The sequence below is a fragment of the Cyphellophora attinorum genome (genome assembly GCF_001299255.1).
Source record: "Cyphellophora attinorum strain CBS 131958 chromosome Unknown Contig30, whole genome shotgun sequence".
NCBI lineage: Eukaryota > Fungi > Ascomycota > Eurotiomycetes > Chaetothyriales > Cyphellophoraceae > Cyphellophora > Cyphellophora attinorum.
In genome coordinates, this window is record NW_017253258.1 from 270,033 (window position 1) to 295,965 (window position 25,933).

At 53.1% G+C, this 25,933-nt stretch overlaps 8 protein-coding genes across 8 annotated transcripts; 3 read left to right on the top strand and 5 right to left on the bottom strand.

The window, feature by feature from the left end:
• Window positions 1-199: 199 nt before the first annotated feature.
• AB675_4421 (uncharacterized protein) lies at window positions 200-6,980 on the bottom strand (the record flags this gene model as incomplete). The annotated part of the gene is made up of 8 exons (XM_018144560.1): window positions 200-547; window positions 660-785; window positions 841-1,512; window positions 1,564-2,638; window positions 2,766-5,566; window positions 5,695-6,358; window positions 6,404-6,442; window positions 6,490-6,980. The coding sequence occupies 8 exons, from the start codon at window positions 6,978-6,980 to the stop codon at window positions 200-202; spliced, it is 6,216 nt and encodes a 2,071-aa protein (XP_017996518.1).
• A 947-nt stretch (window positions 6,981-7,927) lies between these two features.
• AB675_4422 (uncharacterized protein) lies at window positions 7,928-8,629 on the bottom strand (the record flags this gene model as incomplete). Its single annotated transcript, XM_018144561.1, has 1 exon — window positions 7,928-8,629. The coding sequence occupies one exon, from the start codon at window positions 8,627-8,629 to the stop codon at window positions 7,928-7,930; it is 702 nt and encodes a 233-aa protein (XP_017996558.1).
• A 2,355-nt stretch (window positions 8,630-10,984) lies between these two features.
• On the bottom strand, window positions 10,985-11,575 carry AB675_4423 (uncharacterized protein; the record flags this gene model as incomplete). Its single annotated transcript, XM_018144562.1, has 1 exon — window positions 10,985-11,575. One exon carries the CDS (start codon window positions 11,573-11,575, stop codon window positions 10,985-10,987), a length of 591 nt encoding a protein of 196 aa, XP_017996514.1.
• A 590-nt stretch (window positions 11,576-12,165) lies between these two features.
• AB675_4424 (uncharacterized protein) lies at window positions 12,166-12,983 on the top strand (the record flags this gene model as incomplete). The annotated part of the gene is made up of 2 exons (XM_018144563.1): window positions 12,166-12,513; window positions 12,540-12,983. The coding sequence occupies 2 exons, from the start codon at window positions 12,166-12,168 to the stop codon at window positions 12,981-12,983; spliced, it is 792 nt and encodes a 263-aa protein (XP_017996547.1).
• A 754-nt stretch (window positions 12,984-13,737) lies between these two features.
• Window positions 13,738-14,989, bottom strand: AB675_4425 (D-galactonate dehydratase; the record flags this gene model as incomplete). Its single annotated transcript, XM_018144564.1, has 2 exons — window positions 13,738-14,450; window positions 14,524-14,989. 2 exons carry the CDS (start codon window positions 14,987-14,989, stop codon window positions 13,738-13,740), a joined length of 1,179 nt encoding a protein of 392 aa, XP_017996571.1.
• A 404-nt stretch (window positions 14,990-15,393) lies between these two features.
• AB675_4426 (putative 2-dehydropantoate) lies at window positions 15,394-16,383 on the top strand (the record flags this gene model as incomplete). Its single annotated transcript, XM_018144565.1, has 1 exon — window positions 15,394-16,383. One exon carries the CDS (start codon window positions 15,394-15,396, stop codon window positions 16,381-16,383), a length of 990 nt encoding a protein of 329 aa, XP_017996517.1.
• Window positions 16,384-21,394: 5,011 nt separating this feature from the next.
• Window positions 21,395-23,208, top strand: AB675_4428 (3-hydroxybenzoate 6-hydroxylase 1; the record flags this gene model as incomplete). The annotated part of the gene is made up of 9 exons (XM_018144566.1): window positions 21,395-21,580; window positions 21,630-21,755; window positions 21,809-22,084; window positions 22,144-22,343; window positions 22,396-22,457; window positions 22,522-22,600; window positions 22,656-22,768; window positions 22,826-23,047; window positions 23,111-23,208. 9 exons carry the CDS (start codon window positions 21,395-21,397, stop codon window positions 23,206-23,208), a joined length of 1,362 nt encoding a protein of 453 aa, XP_017996486.1.
• A 206-nt stretch (window positions 23,209-23,414) lies between these two features.
• On the bottom strand, window positions 23,415-25,801 carry AB675_4429 (uncharacterized protein; the record flags this gene model as incomplete). The annotated part of the gene is made up of 2 exons (XM_018144567.1): window positions 23,415-24,674; window positions 24,728-25,801. 2 exons carry the CDS (start codon window positions 25,799-25,801, stop codon window positions 23,415-23,417), a joined length of 2,334 nt encoding a protein of 777 aa, XP_017996470.1.
• Between the last annotated feature and the right edge of the window lie 132 nt (window positions 25,802-25,933).

The following is a 25,933-nucleotide window of genomic DNA, read 5'->3' on the forward strand; positions in this document are numbered from 1 at the left end:
GTAAGGTGTCAAATCATAAGTAATTCAAGTCATCTACAGCGTCAGTCAAGTCAGAATGTACTCCAAAGCCTTTTGAAAAGAACGCCTTCGCTGCTCTGCTCCCAACCAGAATGCAAACCAATCCCCCTCCCAGCCTCCAAAGAAAACGCCTTGGTGTTTGCGTCTCCCTTTGTTAGATTGCCCTTTCCAATGAGGCAGATCAAGACTGGTTTCCAAACGCTGGGAATCTTGGCGCCGTCGTCCCGTCGCATGAATACTGAACGATATAGGGTGATCCCGGCGTGTCGGGACCCAAGAACTGCGAACCGTCCGGCGCAGTGACGTAAAGGAAGAACGAGGCCTGTCGCTGAGCATTGGCGTAGAAGATGCGAAGCGGGTAGTACTGGCCCGCGACAAGCCGCGCCGTGAACGACACTGGAGGCTCGCCGGGATTTCCTGTGAAGCCTTGTGGGGGATCATTGTAGACCTGTTCGAGAGCCGCGTTGGCTCGTGTCCAGCCTGTGAATGCCAGCGGACCGAGCCAGACGAGGACAATGTCATCGGCTTGCTGTTCATGGCGTTAGTGAGTGAAGTTTTGCATGTTGAAAGGAGCCTTACATAGGACGTGAAAGTGTACACGCCTGTCTGGGAAGCGTAGATGTAGCCTGGTGGTTGAGGACCCAAAAGTCACTAGGTATGACAATCTGGTTGTAGATGGTGATAGTGCCTTGAGTTGTTGGCACATATCTGAATCCGCCGACGGATGGTGTGAGGCCACTGTATTGTGGTGTCGTCATCTTGTAGGCCTGTGAGAAATGTGTCAGCAACTACTTCGATCCAATCATAAGGCGCAGAACGTACCTCTGGTAAGAAGCTGACGTATCCTGGAGGAACGTTGTTCGGACCAGGTCTTGACCAGTCTCCGGAAGTGTTGGGATATTCGGCCCAGGCCAGTCCCTGATTGTTGCAAGTGCTTGGTGCTGCAGCCGCAGGGCCGGTTGATTGAGTGGGGATGACCGGCAGAGTTGGGCTTGCGGTGCTTGATGCAGCGGTACTGCGGGTGATCACCGAGACAGGAGGATTGGTCGCAATAGGCGCATTTGTGGCGGGCACAAGAGTGGCGATAGTTCCAGTGTTGGGTCCGCCGGTATAGGTAACAAGGGTGGTGATCGAAGTTGTGGCCTGGCCATAGAAGGAGGTAGTTGTGGTGTAGGCAGGGTTAACAACGACCACGGTACCTGGGGTAGTTGATACTGGCAAAGCCTGGGTGAAGGTTGTGGGTGTTGTGCCAGCTCTTGTCGTTGTCGTCACAAACGTCTGCAGGTAGCCGACGATGACTGTATCGGTAGACGTGCTCGAGGCATCGACCAAGGTTGTGTAGGGGGTACCTGTAGTGAAGAAGGAGGTCGTTGTGACTGTAGTTACCGCCTGGAAGTGCGTGAACACGATGATTGTCCCTGTGGCCGATACGGTGCCGGTGGGCAATATTGTGCTTGTGAATCTCACGGTCGCATCGCTGCCCTGGGTCGTTGTCTAGAAGCATTTGTCAGTACGGGTTGAGGATCGGTAGAAGGGAAAACCCACAATGTAAGTATCTGCCGTTGAGATGAAGATTGTCGGCGCCACGCCTGGACCTGTAGATGTTGATGTGGTTGCCGGTCCGCCAGCTGGGCCAGCATCGTAGCCGACGAAAGAAGTGACGGCCGGAGGTTGAGTGAGAATCTGGACCGTACCCACAGTTTGTCCGCTGGCTGGAGGGATGGTGGAGGTGACTGGTGCGGTCAAAACGCCGCTGCCTTGGTAAGGTGCCGTAATAGTGTCGTACCGGTCGGCCACGAACGAGATAAGAGTGCCAGTCCGGGACGGCACTGCAGCGGCAGAAATGATAGAAGTCGTCGGAGGCGGGACGACTCCGTTGGGTCCGACGTCCGTAAAGAAGATAGACGTAAGATATGGGAATGGTGTTGAGATGTAGACAGTGCCACGAGCATCAGTATTGGAGGCTGGCGGCGCAACGGACGTGGTGGTAGCGCTCGAGAACGGTCCGTCGTCGTAGCCTACCGTAGTTGTTACATAGACACCAGGAGTTGAGATAACCACACTACCGAACCTCGTATTGGTCACGCTGACAATGACTGTGATCGTAGCTGTACCCGTCACCCCAGCATCATAGGAAGTGGTGAAGGTCGAGTATGGGTAAGGCGTGATGCTGTAGTATGTGCCTGGAACACCGTTGGCGCCAGGAACCGTGGACGAGGTGAAAATGGTGCCTTGCGGGCCTTCGTCCGTACCGATCGTCGAGATCACATAGTCGATGGGGGTCTGTATCAGCACCGTTCCGACAGTGTTTACAGGATCAGGCGTTATGGTTGTGGTGACGGGCGCGGAAGCACCAAATCCAAGATCTGCGCCCGCAGTCTGGGTCACGTATCTGTATGGTACAGTCACAAGAACAGTTCCAGGCAGACCGCCAGAGGGCGGGATTGTTTGTGTAACACGAAGACTTCCACTAGGTCCTTCATCACTGTAGGTGTAACTGACACTGTAGTCATCTGGTGGATCGATCAACACAGTACCTACGCCACTTGGACCAGCAGATATCGTCGATCGCTCGAGCGTCGCCTGGGGTTGGAGATCAAAATTAGAGGTGATCGTTATACTAGACAGAGGTCAGCAAGAGGTCCAGGACGAAACAGCAAAAACAGCGATGGCAACAGCGTGTAGCAGTGCGCCACCCTGGGATCCCTACGGCAGAGCTTCGCTCGGTGAGCGAGCTGGGAACTTACTATGAAGCTGGCGTTGAGAAGACCACGCTCGGAGCAATACCGGAAGCTGCCGACTGAATGACTGTGATAGTCTGGAATTGGCGTGGTCCAGCATCGTACTGCACAGTGGTGCTAGCATACACCAACGGTGTGGACGTGGCGATAGTGCCAGTGCGGTCGGCGGCGACGGACGCAGGTGTGGTCTCAACAATGGTAGCAGTTCCGAATGGTCCAGCGTCATAGCTAGTAGTGATCCGAGTATATGGGTCCGGGTTCTGGATGAACACCGTACCGTCCACGTTGCCAGTTGGCGCAACCACGTACGATGTAGGTGTAGCGCCCTCCCCGCCATCGTAATCTGTGGTTACAGTCGAGTAAGTAAACGGCTCATATCTGATGATAGTTCCAGGAGCTGTGCCGACCGGGAGTATCGTCTGAGTCGAAGTCGAAGTTCCTTCTGGTCCGTTATCGTAGTTGCTGACGAGCTGCAAGTATGAGAACGGCGTACTAAACGCGATTGTACCTGTCGGAGTGGCAGGAGAAGGACGGATGGTGTTCGTGATCGTAACGCTTCCTGCGACGCCGGCGTCATACCCTGTTGTCGACGAAACGTAGGGGTAGGGAATGGACGAAACAATGGTGCCAGACGCTTCGGTCCCAGTAGGAAGGACGGTTCGAATGAAGGTATCCGTCCCCGCTGGGCCCTCGTCGTAGAACGAAGTAGTGGTTCCATAGCTGTACGGCGTCAAGATAGCCAAAGTACCCTGTAGAGTGCCTGATGGCTGAACGAGCACGGATGTGGTATTGACCAGTCCGTTGTAGCCCGAGGTGATGGTGATCAGCGGAAGCTGCGTTTGCACGTCTATCGTTCCGATTGTGTTGTTTGGTGGCGCCGGAGGCGATGTGACAGTGATCGGCGCGGTGATTATTCCTTGCCCAGGATAGACAACAGTCCGGGTGATGTAGACATAAGGCGTGATGAGGACAATGCTTCCTACCGGTGGCGTGCCGGACGCCGGACGAAGAGACGTGAATGTCGACGTCCCAAGTGGTCCTTCGTCTGTTCCGGTGTATTCCGTGATGTACTGGTATGGCGTGCTTACGAATACCGTTCCTGGTGAACCGTTCGCGGCAGCAACAACTCGTGTAAGGGTTGGCGCCGTTGAATTGTCTCCTGGCACGCCCGCATCGTACCCAACAGTGGTGGAAATATAACCTTCTGGTGTTTGGAGAAGTAGAGTACCTGGAGTTCCCGAAGCTGCAGGGATGATTGATGTGCCCGTAATTGTTGCTGTGGGACCGTCGTCATAGCCTGTGGTGGACGTCACATAAGGGAACGGGGTGTATAGCACAATCGAGGGTCCATTGGTACCATCTTCGGGGAACGAGCTTGTTTGTGTTGCCAGAGGAGAGAAAGGCCCTGCATCATACCCCGAAGTTCTTGTCGCAGTACCATAAGGCACAGAAGTCAAGAGAGTTCCAACCGTGTTATTGGCAGATGGTCTGATCGTGATTGTGATGACTTGTGTTCCACCAAGCGCGTTGTACTGCGTTGTTGCGTCAACGTAGACATATGGTGTCGATACGATGATCGTTCCATTTGCTGGCGGTGTGGGAGCAATTGTCTGCGTAATCGTGCTCGTCTGGTTCGGACCACCATCGTAGCCGGTAGTGACAAGATTGAATCCATCCGGCGGGTCGAGAAGGACTGTTCCCGTGAATTGTGGAGGACCTGGAGTAATGATGCTCGTTTCCACGGTGCTTGTCTGGATGACAGTGTCGAAGTTCGAGATTATTGTGGTGTATGGGTATGGAGTCGATATCACAATCGTACGTGTCCGCGAGAGCGGAAGCGTGCCGTTCGCAACGGTAGATGTGATGCTCTGGGTCGCGGTAGGCCCGCCGTCGTAGCCAGTGAACTCAGTCGTGAATGACAGGGGGTATGAGATGAGAACCGTACCGATAGGTGTAGGGTCAACAACATCCAAAGACGCAGAAATGATGCTGGTTCGTGTGATGGCAGCAGAGGTGCCTTGATCGTACTCGGTCTCTGATGTAATGTAGCTGTAGGGCTGCGAGGTAACGACAGCTGGACCACCTGCGTCGGTCAAAGAGCGGGTCTCGGTGATGTTGTTGGTAACTGATGGACCGCCGTCAAATCGCTCTACTCTTGTCACATAGTTGACTGGAGTTGAAACGATAATTGTGCCCTGGCTGGTACCTTGGGGAAGGACGGTTGAAGTAATGGTATTCGTATTCCCAGGCCCTCCGTCGTAGGATGTAGTTGTGATTGACAAATTGTAAGGCGTGAGCACAATCAGTGTGCCAACGAACTCGGTTGGAGCGGGCGGGATGACGGAGCTTGTGATGATCTGGCCATTGTATCCTTCTGTACGCGTCACATATGGGTAAGGCGTAGTGACAACAACGGTCACAGTGATAGCCGTGGTGGCATTCAAGCTGACCGGAAGCTGCTGCGTGATGGTGGCCGTGCCTGATGGACCTTCGTCAATGCCAGTGAACGTTGTCCTTCGAGGGTAAGGGACAGATATGAATACCGTGCCAGGATTGCCCCCAATGGGGTCGACTACGACCGATGTCGTTACTGTGCCATCATAAGACACTGTGCTGGTTACATAGCCCGGAAAAGTCGTGTTCGCTGCTGTTGTTGCAGAGGCGGACGAAGTTGCTGAGGGCGTATCCGTAGAGCTGCCGAGAAACGTAGAAGTTGCGCTAGCAGCCAAGCTCGTTGGGATGGAGCGTTGCCCGAACTCGATATTGGCTCCGAAGCGCTGGTAGAGGATATAGATGTGCCGTTGAGACTGGCAGACGATATGAGCATGGAAGAGCTCTCCGAGCTACTGGCGGAGGTAGTCAAAGACGTATCGTTGATACCTAAGGAGCCTGAAAGACTGCTGATAGTTGATGTTGAGGACGTGTTGAATGAAACCAAAACGCTGCCGGACGATGAGCCCTGCTGGACGACTGTTGTTGACGTCGACAGGAGTGTGTCGTTGTTGTTAACGTTGGAACCTCCGGACGTGGAGGCGGTCGTCGCCAAAGATATCGGGGCTACAGTGTTGTTGAAAGAAGACGACAGACTCGTTGTGGCTAGATCGGTATTGGTGCTGAGCACAGGTGAAGCGGCTTCAGTTGTCGTTGTTGAGCTGCTAGTCGTCTGCCGTGCCGGACATGCTGTAAGAGGCCGTGTCGTGAGTCTGACTGGCGGACAGCCGTCTGGATACACTCCGTCAAAGATCATTGCAACAAAGCCGTTCAGATTGCAGAAGAGAGCCTGCCCACCAACGAAGCCATCGTTGCGCCAGTGAAGGACTTGATTCTCCAGGGAGAATGTGAGATCGACGGGACCTGGCGGTGTAACAGGAGAGAAGATTGAAAACGACGTGTTCTGTACTGAGAACTCATTGTCACCAATGTATAGGCGATCTGAAGCGATGGTGTACTGAGCCTGTTCGCCACAGCCGTTCAGAACAAATCCATCGGCACGGACGTATGCATTGTCGGTGTTATTGACAGTCTGCCGTCGTTGAAGGGTCCGCTTGACATTAACAGCAGTAGGCTCAACAGCGAGGAGAAAGGTCTGGGATGGGTTGCTGGTCATGTCAGGCAAGTCTCAGGGTCGGGATTTGGATCCTTACATCGGCGGAGGCTCGCTGAATGTGGTTGCGGAGGAGGAACTAAATGGTGTTCAGCCAGCGTCTTTTCGGAAGGATGTCATACTCACGAGCCAGGAGAAACAACAGGTGTCAGGCTAGCGGAAGTCGAGCTGCTGACTGCCGAACTGCTGGCAGCGATCGGACTGCCAACTTGCGAGGCCTGCGTAGAGGAAGTCGAGCTGCTGATCAATATCGGACTGCTGATCTGCGAAGCTTGGGGCGAGGGACTCGACGAGCCACTTGACAGTCCGATAGAGCTCGTAGGTGTCGATGTCGAGCTGCCAGGCAGGAGTGAACCGGTGACGGTCGAAGTGATCGTGGCCGTCGTCAGCGTACTGATACAAATGGGCGCGTTGGTGACCGTAAGCTCGACGCCAGGCGTGACGGTGATAACACAGTTGCTCAGGGCAGATGTGATGATCTGAATCGGAACAAGGCTAACAGTCACAGCCACGGGGCACACGGCAGGCTGAAAGAGCTGCTGATCGATGATGGCCGATGCAGCGAGCATAGCAGGCATCAGCACCGCCAACAGCGGTTGAAGCCGCCGGATCCCCATGTTTGCGACCACGAGGAAGAGACTGATGCGCTCCAGATGCAATTCGTGATTCTTTCGTCATTCTTATGACCTCGTCGCGTTGTGGACGCTTTCTCACAACGCGTCGCGAGTACCCTGATTCATTCTGACACTTCATTGCCATATCGAGGCGAGCCATGCTATACAGAATGCCAAGCAATTCAAGCACTGGCTGGACAAGCTTTTGACATCCCGAAGGGATGCTTGAGAGCCGTCAACGATCTTCAGAATGTGTCACTTGAACCTTATATCACCTCGCCGCGGCTTCTGACGCTCAAACCCTCATTGTTGTCTCCACAAATGAAGTCGAGATGGCAGATGCGTGATTCGCTCAGATGGGTATTGTCGAGATCAATCTGCATGCCGAAATCATCCATTATTTTGGTGTGCCTCATTCCCATCGCAGGCAGAGTTGGTCAGCACTTGCAACAGCGCCGAAGACAGGTATCATATCGCGCATGCGGGTCTGCCACAGTTTGTTGCTGGATCTGCTTGGAGAATGTGAAGTTGATGTCCGCGAATTTCCATTGATCATATTGCTCGAGTGCTGGCATTGTTGAATGGACGGCCCATCTACCCAGCGGTGTTGATTGTCGAGTGGAGGCCTCCTGGCGCGTAAATGGGTAGCAATCAAAGGCTGGAAGACTGAAGGTAGCTGGCGGCGACCGAATTGGATTGGTTTGGTCTATATGGTGGAGACACGATTTTGTCGCTGCCAGGAGACTCTGAATGCACCTCACCTCCCTCTCCAGGTTCGATCTCGCATTACCTGCTGTGCTCCAACGAGGCACGTCGAGAGCAGAACTGCGAACTCGTTGAGTGGCACCACAGCCAGAACCAACTTGCTGCTGAGCAGCATCTGAACGACAACACAACCACGGCGGGCCTCATCCAATTCAGATCAGAGTCAAACGCGAGAGACATCTGATTCAAGGCGGCTGCTTCGGGGCCCTTCGAATGCATGTCTCAAGCCATATCGCGCCTGCATTTGGACTCACTCCGTAATGCCGTACCTCGCCAAGGCCGATTGCGAAGGCAGCAGCGGAACTCGGGTTCAGAGACAGAGCGCTGATATCAGAAGGGCGTTCGTTCATGAGCCGGTCGAAAGCAACGCCAGAATCGCAGCGAGGTCGATGAGTCGTCAATGCCATGGGCTTGACGCCGCGGCCAGAATCGCAGGAGCCAGGAAAATCAACAGCGATGCTCATGGAGGACAAGTCGCGAGGCAAGAGTACAGAGCTGACCCGGCAGCGAAAGCCCATGATTAAGAGATGTTCCACATTGACTTTCCAGATCTTGCAGAAGTTGTTCCTGTTCCGCGTTTGACCGTTCTTGCCCGAGGAGGTCGTCCACGACAGCCACGGTATCGGTGCTTCCGACTTGAGCGCACCTTTCCCGTGACCGGCCGATGCCACATTTGCCCGTTTCAATTCGACTTCGGACATGAGGGAGTCGAATTCGTCCCAGATATAATCCCGCACGTGGTTGGCGCTGATGTGCGGAATGAGAGCCTGCCCGGCAGTCTGAGGAAGCACATCAAGCGGTTTGCGGCCGGATCTTTTGATGGTGATATTGATCCAGGGTGTTTCATGGACTGGCAAAGTCGTGAGGGCTCCGAATGATAGAGGCATGGTGAGTTGAACGGTCATAATGACTGATTGGTGCGTCAAACCAAGTATAGCTCGTGTACGTGCTGTCTGCGGTGGTCAGCACGGGCTGCGACAATGTCCCTCACATTGTGAATTCAGGGCTCATGTTGCTCTATAACAAGGTCGGTGCCTGAACCCATGCGGGAGAGATGAGCAAGTTGCGACGCGAGGCGTCGCGGGACACGCAGTAGATTAACACATGGCGATCTGCACCGGCCAAACGGTGCGTGCGTGCCAAGGTGAAAACGTGCTCAGCGGAGAAAATGTGCTCATCGCTAGATCGCTGGACTGCTTTGCTACTCAGGAGCCAAGCGGAATGCCTTGGTCCTATGGCGGACTCGCAAAATCTGAATCACCGAGATGTCCAGCAAATGTCGACCGATGAAAAGGATGAGTTGCTGTAGTATGTCGGAGAAAAGAGATATTTATCGCCTGCCCGAAAGAGAAGCGCGTCAGAGCGGGAAGCTGCCACGCGTCGCCCCCACTTCCTTCTTGTGTACCCAGGCATACAATAAATACTTGACATCGATGTGTTGCGAGGAGTTGGCAAATGTCGTCTCAAGCCACAGAGCGCAACATCATGACCAAGGCGAGATAGTCTGCGGGAGAATGCAGTAGATGTGTGCGACAAGAGGTAGACTAGGCGTTGGGATCAACATCGCGGAATCTGGGAATATAATTGCGTGAAGACTCCCCGTTGAATCTGCGAAGGCGCTCCAGTTTCTGTGTCACAGGTATAATAGCAGATCTTATGCAGGACTGATATCGACGCACGCTGGCATGTTACATGATTGGGCCTTCGGCCAGATAGTCTTCTGCACTGAGCGCTCAAGAAACAATGTTGCATCCAAGTGTGCTCGGACTTGTGCATATTTGCCTCGTCGCCTGGCTGCCGAATGCGTTTAAGGCAAATGCTTGGGTCTGCGGACCATCCTGCGGACCGCGTCTGTCCAACTGACTGGTCGTCCTGGGCCACGTTGAAGATGCCTTGATGGACACCATAACTTCTTTGCTGCTCCGGTCTTCATCTGGTGATTGCTCTGCGATGGCAGACTGGCTCAAATGCTGCTCAGGGCGCCCTTCGGCGGCATCCCCCAAGCTCGACTGCGTTGCCGGTAAACAGCAAGCGCGTTGATCGTTCCTCGTGGTATTTGCCGTGAACCGATCGAGCATCGCACCTCGAGAGCATTGAAATCGATTGCTCAACACAGCGACTCCGGCGTCAACATTGCGATCAAGCGCAGGCCACCTCCGACTTCGGCAACGCTCGTCCTGATCTCGTCCCTCTGACATGATCGTTGATCTCCCGAAACGTCGCTACCGTCCCTACGAGCTCAGCGACTTCGCCTTCCGTGAATTCCTGCCGCAGATAATACCATACTTCGTACACGCGACGCAGGGAACGGCGAATGCTGCCGCGCAAACGACAACTCTCAGCTGTGGACTGTTGGTTGCTGACCCTCTACAGATCAGACGCCGTCAACGTCTCAAGACCTCAACGATTTCTACAACTCACTGCCCCAAACATGAGTCACGCCCTCAATCATCACAGCTCATCGAAGTCGTCCGCAGTCGCTGGGCAGGCGCCGGCTTGAGAGCCCACTGTTTGTTCACCAAGTCAAGAGTCAGATTGCAGAAATTACAGAGTATAGCATGTCCCGACAACAGCTCTCATACGTATTCGCGAGTGTCGCCGCATGCTGTATCGTCTCGGGACCACATAATCGTTTGTCGGAGCTAGGCTATCGCTGCGGAACGATTGAAAGCGGCGTTGCTTCTTGCAAGCCCATTGATCAAGACGTTCAACAGGGAGACAAAATTCGTCAATGCGTGGCTTGCCACACTAGGTGCTACCTCAGGGCGATAGGTGGTAGGGCTTTGGTCCGAGCTGCTGGAAACGGTACCAGAAAATGGTATATCCCGTTGAGATACCCCGTCTGCACGGTTACTGGCAAGTTGAACACAACGCATGTTGTTGCATGCACGACAAGAGACGGAACGATTTGGACAAATTGCTGCGGCTTGTGGTAGAGGATTCCTCGGCATGGCGGCTATGCTGACTGCAGGCGTGAATGAGGAAGTCGGCCAGGACAAAGCTGGGAAAGACTGCGGGAAACATTCGTCGGAGAGTGAAGGATGAGTAGGATTCATGGGATAATTTGTGCATCGCACTGCTGTCACTCTACCGACAAGCGATTGGGTCAATCTACATCAGCACTCCCACCATCTGGCATACTCTCGAGCAACCTCTCAGACCTCCGTTCTCGCTGCCTGCTAGAGTACGATTCTGGTGCGCCAGGCTCAAGGGTCTGCCTCCTTTGACCGCATGGTGTGGCTTCAATCCTTTCTGGTCATGTTGGCACGCGACTGCCTGATCGAGTCTTCTTCCAATTCATCGATTCTGCCATTGGCTTTTCGGAGCCGCGCTCTCAATTCGCCATTTTCCTTCTCAAGATTCTTGATGCGCTCAACAACGAGATCCTTGTCGACGCGAAGCACTTCAATCGTGGTTTCTTGGAATTCGAAGGCTCGCTTTTTGGTTGTGTCATCGAACTTGGTCTTCTCGAGGATTGCCAGAAGCCGGTCCAGACGAGTCTCTTTCTCCTCGATGCCACGCATTGCATGCTCATACTCCTCCTTGTCCCTATTGGCCTTCCGACCAATATCATGGGCCGTGTCGATGGCGCTGTGGTAGACGTCACGCATGTAGCTCATGTCGTTGGCACACTCTTCGAGATCTTCGACTACGGCTGCAAACCGTGCAGGGATGTTGTCGGAGTCGCCGTGACCGGGACCCGAATCAGCCGAGCCCTGCTTATATTGTTCGACTTTCGGGATTGCGGCTTCGAGTCGTGGCACGACACTGGACAGAACATGCTCAAGGAGTGCATCGAAACTGTCAGACTCCATCAGCGCCTGTGTCGTCATGATGGATGCAGTCGAAGGACGATTAGACAATGGTTATCGGTTGCTCTGGACGCCAGACGAGTCTCAAGGCGTTGCTGAATCTGCAAGGGAGTCAGCTTCGGTCGTGTTCATTCTGCGTTGGACCTACGGCACGGATCGGCAGCGAATGGACGTTCGTAAAAATATGGCTACTGCAAGTCCGTGAGAGCAACACTCAAGCAGCCGCTGGATGTGCGCGGGTTGGAGGAGATCGTGTGCAAGGCGGTGTGGATCAGATTTCTTTGGCGAAAGTGACGGGTTGAAATGTTGCCCCAAGAAGTGACAGATGAGCGACTTGTCTCGGTACATCAGGTGAAAGGTTAATGTTCAACCAGGACACTTGCATGCACTTTTGCCAGCCTGTGCATCTCCGCGCTGGCCGCATCGGCATTTCCCTCTCGAACCAGCACCCACATTCGGCGAAGCGGCAATTCGTTGCGAATCGGTTCAGTAAGTTGTACCAGAGTTCGAACACAACCGAGACTAACGTCCTCGCAGACACAAGCCTTGTCAGCCGTCTGCGCTCAGAATAGCGACTCGACACCCTCCACGCGCCTCTCGACCTCCACAGCATGGCGGCCGCACTCATGCAGTCAGATCGACGCGAGGCGACCGCCGCAGATGGCCCTGCCAGCACTTCCGCCCGCTGCGCAATCGCGATCCAAGAGTGTGTCCGTGAGATGAATGCTGCTCATGCCACCAACAAGGACTCCATCCACCATCCCCAAGCCTTCGAAAAAGCAGCGAATGAAAAAAATTTGTCGAAGTCCCTCATGTGCGACCAGAGCATGAAGAAAAGAGACGCTTGCATGGATCGCCTTCTGGAGATGCTTGAGAGCAGCAAGCTCCATGATGCAAGCAAGCAGGCCGCCCCAGCAGACCAAGTCTCCGGAGCTGGACTGCTCCACGGCTGCGCGAACGTTCTCTGTGTTCTATCTGCAAAGAGGCCGAGAAGCGTAATATCGAATTGAAAGCGCAGCTCCGAGCAGCCTATGGTAGAATCCAAGATCTCGCATACCTATACTCCGAAATCGAGCCGTTATGCATTGCCGACACGAGCACATATCCAGACACCGGTGTGGAGGAGCCTGGCAGCGCCAACTTGAGCTGTGTTCGACACAGCCAGCAGATCGTGAAGCGAAATGATAACCTGGCGGCTCACCTCGCGGTAGCCAATGCCGATGTCGAATCCGCTGAGAGTCGGAAGAACATCCTGGACTGGAGCAAACGAATCGAACGTTACAAGGAAGGTCACCGCGACGGGATGAAGGCACAGTTGGATCTGATCAAACAGCAGGAGTCCGAGCGGGAGATGCAAGAATTCGTTGCATTCTTCAGACAGAGCACGGCTCGTTGGGAGAAAGTGCAGGGCAAACAGCCCGAGAGATAAGCAGGAGGCAATACGTATAGCTCTCGCACATCAAAATAGATAGAGCTAGTCTACTGCATCACATTCATATCACCGAGAACAGTATGCTTCGCTGATCTCGGTCTGTGCCGGTCTTAAAACATTTCAAAGTGGGAGACCATACCGAGGCCCAGCGCGGAAGCCCCACGCCCCCATCCGACAAGGTTACGGGCTCCAGGGCTTATTTCGAAGGCAGATTTTGCTCCCAGGCCAAGCGTCTGCCGAGTCTCACCGTGCTTAATGGCCGCCGTTCCACCCACGGAGGTCGGAAGTCATCGAGATAGCGGAATCGCTGGGAGGCGATACGTACGTTCTGAGGGGGCACTATGCACAGCATGCCACTTCGTTGCGATTCCGCGCTGTCCGACAATGTACTGCGTGGTGCTGCTGGCGCCAATATAGAGGGGAACATCGGCTGTGCAGTGACTGTCGCGTTCGGAGCTGTCTCCGCACCGCACACGCGACGCGACTTCCGAGAAGTATTTGACTTATGGTTCTTAATGTCAACGTCGCCTATGCATCAGTACCATCGACGACATTCTCAATCCATCATTCTCATCACTAGATTTGCTCGCGTCATAATCTCTGAAGTTGTGGAGCGATCTACGTGCCAATTCAGCTCGGCCGCTGCCGTTACATCCTCCGCAGCTCGAGCAGATTGATGATCTCGTCCAAAATTTCAGTCCGTTTGCGACTCCTGCAGTATGCGATGCTTATTACAAATGACCCTCAAGTTCTACTGATCCACAATGAATCCATCTTTGTGCGGTCTCATCTTGATCGGCTGTACGAGTGGTGCGCGGATCTGTTGCGCGTTCTCGAGTAGATTGACGCCAAGCCCCAGCCCCGTAGGGATGTCCACAAGTCCATCGACAACCTTCGGGCAATAATCAACAATATTACTGCCTAGATGTTCCAAGGTAGATTCGAATACACCTGCCTCGAAACCTGTTGCATATTCCTGGATGGCGAAGTTAGGAATCGATGCAGCCACCTGCAGGCAGGCGGCCAATCCGATTGGCGAAAGAGGGTTGTGAGGCACGACCTGAACGTTGTGCGCCTCTGCAAGTGCAGCTACCTTCTTCGCTCCTGTAATACCTCCGCAGACTGCAACGTCGACACGGACAAACTCTATAGCATTCCTCGAAAGGAGTGCCTGGAACTCGTAGATGGTACAGAACCGTTCACCAGTTGCAATCGGCACAGCTAGGCGATCAGCGACCCGCGCCATGGCGTCGGCACTCTCAGGTCTGATAGGATCTTCCACAAACATGGGACACATATCCTTGATGTTGTTGCAGAATGTCACAGCCTCTGCGGGTGTCAAACGACGGTGGAGCTCGATGAGGAGATCGACTTCATCGCCCACCACTTCACGCATGCGTCGAACGTTATCCTCTGCCTCCCGCATCTTCCTGACGTGTGTTTTGAAGTATGCCTTATCGGTTCCTGATCGGTGTTAGCGATACCCTTCGTGAGATTTGTCGTCCACACCGCAATAGCTCTTCGAGGGGTGAAGGACTCACGTCAAGGAAAGGATTGATATGGCCAAAGGCAGTGTAACCAAGATCCTTCTTCCTTTTGCATTCAGCGAGCACCTTTTCGATCGTGTTCTCATAGATATGTCCATAAACTCGAGCTTTCGTGCGGCAAGCTCCCCCAAGCAACTCATAAATTGGCACACCAAGGCTTTTTCCCTTGATATCCCATAGCGCTATGTCGATGGCAGATATAGCAGCATTAATGGCAAGGCCTTGGAAATAGCTGAATCGATGCATCACGTTCCAATGATGTTCAATATCGAACGCATTCTTCCCAATCAAGTATTCGGCAAATCTGGTGATAGCTGTTGCTGCGGTGGTTATGTGGCCCCAGATCCCAGCCTCGCCGTATCCTGTAATCCCTCGATCGGTCACAATGCGTACAAACATGAACTGGCCGACATGGAGTGGCTCGATGGTCTTGATAATCTGCGCTGCCGAGGCCATTTTGGTGTTGTGAACGCCTAGCTTCGCAGCGGACCTATACGCGGTCGATGGTCGGACAGCTGTAAGCCTATGTATATGATGCTCGTCTCAACGGCATACTCCCCGCGTGCGTCGCGCTTAATCCTACCGAGGCCCGCGGCGATTTGACCGTGATTGGACGTGACGGCGTGACTGGCTAAGCAGAGTGTACCCGAGTCTCGGGATGTGGTACACTATCGCCAAGAGCTAACCATGCAACATCCGCCGTGCTTAGCATCTTCGCAGACCACGATCAAGGATCTTTTGGGTTGTGATGGAAACTTGATGGCGTATCACCAAACATTGCTGCAAGATCTGGCGCATACGCAAATATCTCTTCTCTAAAGTGAGACTTGCGACAATTCCATTATCTCAGAAGCAGAATCATGGCCAACATATTGATGTTTGGTACTGGCAGCATCGGCGCTGTGTATACGTGCATTCTTGATAAGGGAGGAGCAAACGTCACTTGCGTGTGCCGTTCAAATTATCAGGAAATTAACGAAAATGGCATAGAAGTGACCTCCACGGTCCTGGGCAAACTTTGTTCAAGACCTAAGGTTGTCCAGAGCGTTCAAGAAGCTGTGACACTCCCCGAGCAGCCTTACGATTACGTATTCGTCTGCACTAAGGTCATACCAAAGACAATGAAACAGACGTTAGAGGCACTGCATGCAGTATTGAAATCAGGTGCCACCACAATTGTCCTCATACAGAATGGCCTTGGGATCGAAAAACCATACGCGGACGCCTACCCTAGCGCCACAATTATCTCTGGAGTCGTCTATCTTCCGACCACAGAGATAGCCCCTGGGGTCTTCTTACACGAGGAAGTCGAACGACTACACCTTGGGCTATACGGTTCCTCCACCTCCACGTCGAGTCATTCTCGCCTGGAATCTCTAGCAACCATTATCAGGAACGGAGGAGGAACAGCCGTCGTCGAAGAGGACATACAGAGGCAGCGATGGCAAAAGATAATCGCGAATGGAGCGGTCAATACCATATGCGCGCTTTCGAAATGTCGAGACCGGCAGTTGATGGACCTTTCTCCCCTCGGCACACCCTTGATCAAGAACGTCATGCTAGAAATTGCAGCGGTCGCAGAAGTTGCAGGCTACGCAGATGTTGCCGGTGCGGAGGCGGTTGAGAATCAGTTGCAGAGATCTCTCTCGAGACCTTATCCAGGAGTTCAGCCCAGCATGTTAGCAGATGTCTTTAACGGTAAGCCACTCGAGGTCGAGGCAATCTTGGGTGAGATAGTTCGGGTTGGGCTATCGAAGCAAGTGAGCATTCCCCGACTCGAGACTCTACTCGTGCTCCTCCAAGGCCTCGATGCCTATCTATATAATCAACGAGCTGACGATGCGAGATAAGGAGGAGAGCAAATCGAATCACTACCATCTGTGTTTGTACGTGAATGCCTCACTTGTGCTTTTCGTCGAGAGCTTATGGCCGATGAGCCGTTGGAAATCAAGCGATAAGTCGTCCATGCTATTCTATCCTGTATGCCGTGGACACGTCATCTACGCCAGTGCCGCTGGTAATGCTTCCCGTCACTATCTCATCGATCGGCAGCTCCTTCAGTCGACTAACGATGTGATGTAAAGATGGGTAGAGACTTTTGACTGTGGGAATCAACCCTGATGCTGCAGTCAGAGGTGATCTTGAACTCTTTGATGTTTCGTCCTGGCTCGGCTAGAGCACACACGGCATATTCAACATCGGCGCAGCCCGACTTACCTATAGCTGGGATATACTTATAAACGAAGACACCATCATGGGGACTGGGTGAGGGAGCTTTGGCTGGTCGGAGACCGTGAAGCTGAAGAGTGATGTAGGTCCAACCACGCCAGCTGGCTTCCATTCTCCAAGATGCACCGTTCTCGTCGATACGAGTCTCTGGGTATAGCTTGGGAAAGCCTAAGTCGTTCCTCCCAGTCAAAATTGGATCCGCAAGGTCTTCCACACAACGGCTAGATAGTCCCCTTTCAGGAACGACTCATCTCTCTTTCGATACTGGAAGTCGTGTACGTAGAACCCGAAGTATTAGTAACTTTTCCCTCCAAGCCATGCGAGCTTATCGAGTACGGTTGTTACGTAGCAAGCGTAAGCGAAATCACCTTCTCCTTTCAGACTGTACGCTGGTGTTGCAAGGAGCCTCGACAACATGGCTCGGGATGTTCGGAATTTGACAGTTGTGGCAGTGAATGTAGAACGCCCGTCTGATGACTGTTTTCTTGAGCATCTTGCCGCGGACTAGGACTTGGACCGAAGAATTGAGACATCTGTTCATTATTGTCAACGCCGTCAGGCAGAGCCCTGTTGTGGAGGCCGCCGAGCATGCCTGATTGAGGTACCAAATCTTGACTAAGAGCAGGCAGAAGACAAGACTCAGTTTCAGTATCCTTGCAGGCAGTGTTCAGGACCATCCTGGCAGACTCAACGTGGTTCGGGCATCGTCCCAAACTCCGTTATCCCTGACTATCATTGGAGTCCCAGTTTTCTGGCAGCAAATGCTGTCCTTCGGGTCACAATTTGGTGTAACGATCTCTTCCGAGTATGGCACCTGGAGACTCCGTCCACCCTGAAATGAACCTTCGCCCACTGCGATATGGGGAAAATGTTCTGGCTGACGTACAAGCTCGGCAGGAGCGTGGCTTACACCCGTCGGCCGTCCACATCCCGGCAGCTCTTGCTCCAGATCTTGTCGTCTCCGAGATGTCGGCTCGCCCCAGATACTGAAAGCCTAATCGTAGCGCTGCTTGAGCTTTAATTTGCTTATCACCACACATTGGCTGTGGGGCTCGGTCTTGCTACGAACCCTGCGAATTTGCAAGGCTTCCTACAGATATAGCTGTCAGAATGACAGCCTTGCACAGCCTTGCCAAGGCCCACAACGGATACATCGGAGGTCGGTCAGATTTACCCTTACCGACCTATAGGTAACTCAATACATATTCAACAATAGCACAAGGCAATTAGCAGCATTCTATAGTCAAGACATGTCCAGCAAGTTTCTTATGAGCTCTCGTAGCACCTGGTTTTCCAAGGTTCCAACGAGAGGCCACCTTTGGTACGCAATGTTCATTGAGAGCAGGAACATACTTTACATTGAGTCCGTCACTAATTCACCAGTTTTGCCTGTCTCGATCGCACCGACCACTTGCTTCTTCCGAAGCTTTCAAAGGCCCCAGGGATGTCGTAGGACCCTTTGAATCGTTCACGCTCAGCCGTACATGTCTTTCTCGGATTCAACAGGAGCGTCGATGTGATTCGAGAGGTCTGGTGTGGGATCTGCAAAGCAGAGAGACACTTTCCAGGGTTGTCAGCTTTCAGGAAACCTCAAACGCATGGACGAAGGAGACCAACCCAGAAGGCCCAATCCAGCGAAACAACTGGCAGCAATCCAGACTGACTTGAACGACTGTAGGTATGCCATTCTCAAAGCGCCCACAGCGGCATCAGTGATTGCAGGCGTGTTGCCCGGGATCTGGGCCAGTCCATCGGAGTTCTGGCTGACCACATCCGCAATGAGTGCCGGCAGAGACGACTTTGGCAGGCCACTTGCTAGAGCTGCAGCAGTGATCTTGCTTGGAATGAGCGTCGTCAGTCTGGTGTGGAATATAGCCCCGACTTTATGCGAGTCAGCAAGGTGAGGAACGCCGCTTATTGGTGGCGAATACGTACATATACCAGCTGCTAAACTCACACCAAGAGACCTGATTGCAGCTATCAAGCCGCTAGTAATGGATCTGGAGGAACATCAGTCGCTTGCCAGCGTCTTAGATCATGGCTACGCACATGTATTCCGCTGGCGCGCTAAGCTGTGCTGCCGTTACCACAGCGTTGAGCACGAACGCTAGTCCCGCTCCGAGGAATGCTTGGTATCCCCAGAAAGCTGCTCTGCTGGACAGCGTGGATGTTGCCGCAAGGATGAAAAATAAGAGCAGACAAAAAAAGCCGGTCGTAAGAAGGCTTCGAACCAGTTTGAAGCGAAAGCCAAGAATTGCTCCGATCGGGCTGAAGAAGCCATAGCTCATCAACGCAATGCTGAACCTGTGAGAGAATCAGCATGGTTTGGAACTCAGAGTATGGTTGCGTAGTCGGACTGGAACGTAACGTTGAATGCTTCCGTCTCATAGAGTACTGACGACTGGAAGGGGACGTAAAGATTGGCGCTCTATCTGTGTCAGTACAAACCCTCCGAGAATAAATGGCTCGCGGAACACACTCCAAAAGCTGTGGTATAGGTTAGCGAAGCTGGCTTGAGTGATCGGTCGGATCAACTCTACGTACACAACCCTTCCAGAAAGATGCACACGAGAGCTAAGGCACAATTCCTGTTGCGGCTTCAATAATGTCAGCTCAGTCTCATATGGCTGCAGCACATTGATGCAAACATACGAGAATAAGGCCGCCGGAATGTAGCTATTGTGGTTGAGCTTCCACACGTACACAGCCAGGAAGGCAAAGCACGCGATGCCCGCAAGGAACGGCGCCAGAACGTGTACGTCGTCCCAAGGATCTAAGAGTGATTAGGTCAATTGAAGTGAGGATTGCTTGAGAACACTTACATGGATTCAGGGCCCACTGAAGTCCCATGCAGAAAAGTACTGCAGCAGACCCCGTGATGAGATAGCCCGACCAATCCAGCTTAAGTCCAACGTGAGTGGCGAGGTACTCGTCTTCAGCATGATCAACTCACACGGCCTAGTTTCTCCTTAGTGCTCAACTCGGCCTGAAGCTCGCGCAACGGTGGCCGATAGCTGAAGAATATGACAACTGCAGCAGCAGCAAACACTGCAGCCTAGGGCATCGGTCAATAGACGGGCAAAGCTACCCTTTGGCTTCACTCACATTGATATAGTAGAGCTTAGAAGAAGTGTCAGCACTGGGCCTCAACACAAGGATTCGAACATACAATCCGGTACGCCGCCGGGCCATAGTTTTGCACCAGTCTGCCGCCTACGAGGAGTGAGAAAACTGCACCCAATGAGCTCCCCTGTGAGATGGTAAGCCTTTTTGCTATCAACTTAGCATCCGTCAAACCAACCACATTGAGTGCCGCTTGGCCCGTTAGCCTATGCCTGTGAGGCAGTACCTCAGATGCGACAGCAAAGGTCAATGGCTAAAAGAGGTTGTCAACGCACGATCGGACATCGATCAAACATCTAGCCTACCGTGGCTGCAAAAGCGGCTCCGACAAACGCCTCGCCGAGTATGGCAACGCCCATCTTGGCGAAGTCAGCTTACGGTAAAGAGAAAGAGATCACGCCTCTCAGAAAGATCTCACCGACTGAGCACGCGAAGTGATGATGCAGCCAACCATTCCTGTCAGGGCGAGAATAATCAGAAGCCAGCGCCGGCCCCAGTAGTCTGCAGCATGGCTGATAGGGGGCGCGAAGACCACGAAGCTGATGGTCAGAGACGTTAACAGCCAGCCGGAAGTGTCAGCTCCTCCGACTACTTGCGCAATAGTGCTAGCTAACTTGTCGAGGTATGAGTACCGTGTGTGCAAACCGTTGAGAGAAGGAAGACTTACCGCGCCGCATGCTACCAGCTGCATGAGCAAGGCAAATGATAGGAAACCAAGAGCCTGGAAGGGAACATGAGCAAGTAGTTTGGTAGCTTGATAAGAACATCAGACTCACCAGGACTATCACATATGTCTTGGCGTGAAGATGGGGCGCGGGTTCGCCTTCGCTAGGCTCATGCACAGCCGCAGCAGTGGTGACAGTTCTAACATCTTCGTCGTGGGTGAACTCTGTGGGAGCAGTGTAGCTGACACCTTTGGCGACCTGTGCCTCCATGGCAATCCCGAAAGTTGTGAATGTATTGGGCTTAGTACAGTCTAGAAGACTTGCCTTGCAAGAAGGTCAGACGCGTGCCCGCGGGGACCTGGCCACTTATGAGCTTCTTCCCCAGAGATGAGGCCGCGAAGTATGAAGCTAGAGGCCGATCGTGGCCGAATGTCGAGATCTGGAAGTGAAGACTGGATGTATGGGGTGCAGCACGTCTAGAGCCGTGGATGGTATCATCTAGCCCGAGTGAGCCACATCCGGTGTGGGAGGCCGACCGGGAGGTGTGGTAGCGTCCCGCAATGACACCTCGGAACTCCTTCGGGAATACGCGATGGTTGGAAGTGACAGCCCTGGGACACTTCTGGCCACCACTCTGTCCGGACAGGCATCAATCTTGATACTATTGGCATCAGCACTCTTCTACACGATAGTGATGGTCCTTGTATGCATTGTTGGGCTTGTGTTTAGTTGGAACGCCCTCTGAGCAATTAACGGAGCGTTTTCACAGGCGCGAAGCCGTGCTACTGTTTCGACCAACAAGATCAGTGGCAGCTGGAAGATTTACGCAGCCGGCATGGTCGACATGCCCACCAACTCAGCTCATTCTGAGCAATTGAGCAACGGGCGCCTGAGAAGCGAATACTATGAGCCGATTCCCCCGAATTACTTCGCTCCCAAGCCTGGCGATGAGGTATTGAACATTGGCATCGTAGGCGCTGGGATTGCTGGCCTGGCTACAGCATCCGCCCTTCTGCAAAGTGGGCACCATGTTGAGGCACGTCAAATGATGTCGGCAACACTTGAGCTGACAACCACAGGTTTTTGAAAGATCGTGTTTCGCCAACGAAATCGGAGCTGCGATTAATATGTGTCCAAATGCATCCAGAGTGTTGTCGTACCTTGAGTTCAACTTCCATAGAGCTCGACCGGTTACTCTTGACGAGGTCAGATATCTGGGGCGCGTATGAGGAACCAAAGCAGGGCTAACATAATATAGCAACGTCTTACTGACGGGAGGACTCTGGAAGTCCGGCGCACGCAGTTCACTCCGGATTTCAAAGACCTATATGGCGCGCCATTCCTCCTCTACCATCGTGCGGACCTACACAATGAGTTGAAGAGGACAGCGACAGAGCCCCGGCCACACACCTCAAATGTCGCGAAAATCCATCTGTCAGCCAACGTGGTCGACATTAGTCTCGATGGGGAAATAAGCCTGTACGATGGAACAAAGTACATGAAGGACGTAGTCATCGTGGCGGACGGCATCAGTGTAAGTGTCCCAACTCTTTCATTTCTTCGACAAAGCGCTAAGTAGAATCCTCATTGTAGACAAGATTTGCTTCAAAGGTGGTAGACTCCGGCGAAGACCTCCGGATATATCCAACAGGATCTATGGCGTACCGGTTCCTTGTCCCGGCAGAGAAGCTGATGGAAGATCCTCAAACTCGACATCTCTTTGAGGGCGAAGCCATGAAGATGGTCATTAGCCCTGCGGGAGACAAACGTCTGGTATGGTATCCGTGTCGAGGGTAAGAATAAGATCGCCCCAAGTGAGACGAGCAATAACCGAGATGTATACAGAGGCGAGCTCCAAAATTTCGGCTTTTTCCTTCCAGACGATATAGAGGGATTCGAAGATGAAGGTATACACACTTCGTTGTTGCTATGACTGTCATCAGAAGAGCAGGCTGACTAATGGAATGATAGTATGGAGCATACCTGCATCGCGAGAGAAATTTATGAAAGCATCCACCGAACTCCACCCTGACCTACAGGCCGTTTGCGGGTGAGGTCGCATGAAACATCCTTGAAGGCTACAATCACTGATATCTTCGGTGTAGAAAAGCAGAAGATCTCAAACTTTGGAGGCTCTGCAGTCGGAAGAAGCCACTATCAAAGCTCGCCCGCGGTCAAGTCGTTCTTATTGGGGACGCAGCTCACCCAATGCTTCCTCGTAAGCACAATGATTATCCATATATCTAGCGTGCCAGATACTGACTGCTGAAATCAGATCAAGGACAAGGCGGCGCAATGGCCATCGAGGACGCCGCTGCTCTGGGCGTTCTCTTGTCTGGGGTGAGATCAAAGGATGCGATTCCGGAGCGTCTGCAACAATTTGAGCAGCTGCGACTGAAGAGAGTGGCCGCGATGGTCATCTTCTCTAGTGTGGGACAAGACGAAGCCCACAGAATCAAGGACATAGTGCGACCTTTCGTTGACGGACCTCTGCCAAGTGAGTAACAGTTCCCGACTCCACCAAAGGTGGCTGACGGCGCTATGCTGACCACACCAACAGGCTGCCCAGCAGAATACCACATGTACAACTTCACGCCGAACGTGTTGCGTGACGCCATGGAGCTACTTGAGAGTAATCAAAATAGCGCACGGCTTTAAGCAGCAAACGGCCTTGAGGCTTCGGACACATATCGTGGCTGAGCAATGCTGATTATTGGATCCCAGCCTGGCAGCCGTCGGTGTCTAGCGTAGGTCTTCTTCGTTCTGTAGACCACAAAAAGCGGCTGCGAACACATTTGTGGGTCGTAATACTTCTTTCGGCGGACTTCAATAGCTAGGGTATCTACCTTCGGACGTATAAGGCATCAGGAGTTGAATTGCTGACGAGTGATCTTTGAAAAAGCCTGCATGAACCGAAATGCCTCCCTCGGTGTAGGTGCCATCGGCTCTTGGCCCCAATTATCGGCGAGTATGTCTCGCACAAGCTCAGTCGCCAGAGCAGGAGACTCCAAAGAGAAGGGCTTTCCAGCTTGATCTGTCAGCATCGGCCTGCAGCGACCGGATTGGAGGAACCTTGTTGTGTCTGGAACTTCGTTCCCATCGATTGCGAGGGTTGGGGCATCAGGACTGGCGATATAGGTTCCCTGCGCCCTATACAACAGGCCCCATATCCACAGCACCAGCCCAGCATGATACAGCGCTGTGGCGTATATGTCCGTTAAGGCGCGCATTGGAAACAATCTGGCTGCACGGATGATTTGGCCCGCATGCCAAACGGCGGCTCGACATTGTTTACTTGAATGCCATCGTTGAACGTAGCCTGCCGCTGCTCGTGCATCAAAGTCGGTTTTCCCTCCACAGTAGTGAGCTATACCCGCGACCCATGCCGATAGATGTAAGTAGGCAGCCTCCTGCAACAAGAGGATCTCTGGCGCGACTTCCGGTTCGTCGGTGCATTCAGCCTTGAAGGTATCCAGAGTGCCCAAGAGTTCCGAGTGGCGTGCAGTCAGCACGAAGTCGCTGGCGGCTTTTGTTTCGGGGAGCAGAGAGGCCATGCGCCAGTAGTCCTTGACAAGGATCCAGAAACTACTAAGGTAGACATAGGCACAAAATCGAGTATCAGTCGACCCAGTGCATTTTGCAAGCAAGGAGGGTTGCCAGAGTACCTTGTTCAGTGGTGGAGGTTGCTGCATCTTCAGAGCAGGTTCTCGATCCAACAAATTTCGCCACTCAGTGGCGTTTGCAGCTTCCCACAGTCTCGCCGGCATCGGCAAAGGGCATTGGATCTCTTCGTAAGTAAATAGTGCACCGGTTTCCCGCACGAGAGCCACCTGGAAGTCTAGACTGGCTGCGAAGTGAACCAATCGCTTGGCTGACTCTTGCTCTATCCACATTAGCCACTTCTGCTGAAGCGACAAGCCCGGAAGATCTAGAATGACGTCTAAGGTGTAGTAACTCTCCGCTTGTAGCATTTTTCCTTTTCGTAGCATTGTGACTCCCAACATAGAGCCACTTTCGACGAGCTCGATCAGGCGGTTAGCACTGCTCCAATATCCAAGGTACGTCTGAATGTAAAATGCCTGCGCCACGTCCAGATCCCTCAGCACGACATGTTCCTGTTGGGCCTACATAGTTCCAGCATCGTTCGCGACAACGAAAGCGGCAAAGGGAAACTCACTAGCTGGTTGATGGCCATGCGAACGATATTCTGCAGGGCATAGCCAAATTTCCGAGCTTCGGGCGAGCTCGAAATTGTTGCTCCATAGGCGACCAGTGCACCGAGTAGTTCAGGACGTTGCGTATTCAAGTCAAACGAAGCGAGGTGGATGAAATGCCCGATTTGTCTCTGCCGCATGTGCGTCAAAGCCATATATATCAGGTCTCTGAGAGTTTCGTTGGGAGGGAAGGACCGGATGATCCGCTTTGAGGCCACTTTTGACATACGGCCGAGGACCATGGCTAGAAGCTCATCCCTGACCATTGGCGACAGGGCCTCTTTCGATATATCCAGCCCATCTAGAGACAGTCCGTGCTGCGGTGAAGGATCCACCGTGCCTTGGAGGACTAGATCTTGCTCATCAAGGTCGTGACCATCGTCCTTTCGTGGAATCCATGTCGAGAATGCTCCAGAAACTGAGTAAGCGCCGGCACCCAGGGATATCGTTGACTGTTTTGGCGAGGTGATTGACTGTGGCGTGATAGGTGCAGGCAGCGCCGGCCATGGCTCTAGGGGACCATCCAGGCAGAAGAAATCCATGGCCTCGAACGTTGAGTCTTGATCGAACTGAACGGAGTCGTCCGGAACCGGAAATGGCATTGATCCTCCCAAGATATCTTGCATCATGGGTTCCTGTTGCAATAAAGCCGCTTCATTGACCGGGAATATAGCCAGGGCGTCATCAGCGACAGCCAGATACTCGCTACTAGGCTGAACCATGAACATCTCGTCATCGTCTTGGAGATTGTCGTCTCCTGGCGGCGACGCTGAAACTCCATGGCTAAGTGAATCGTTCATTGATGGCTGAGGAGGATTTTGAGACTGTGACTGACTTTGATCATCGAGATCCACTGGAACACATTCGATCTGCTTCTCTTTGCAGCGTTCGCAAGGCTTATCCTCGGTACATTTCAGCTTCTTCTCAGCACATGTGCGGCAGGCTCGTTGGACCCGATGGCTCTGGCGGGCGATGGATGCGCCTGTTGCGCCCGCTAGGTCAGCGTTACGCGCGTTGCGCCCATCGTGGATACCCATATGTCGTTTCAGTAGGTCCTGCCTGCCAAAGCCCTTGGAACACACCGAGCATACGAAAGGACGCTGCTTCGTGTGGCTTCTGACATGACGTATCAGTTGATCCCCACGGCTGTACGTCGCTTTACACAGCCC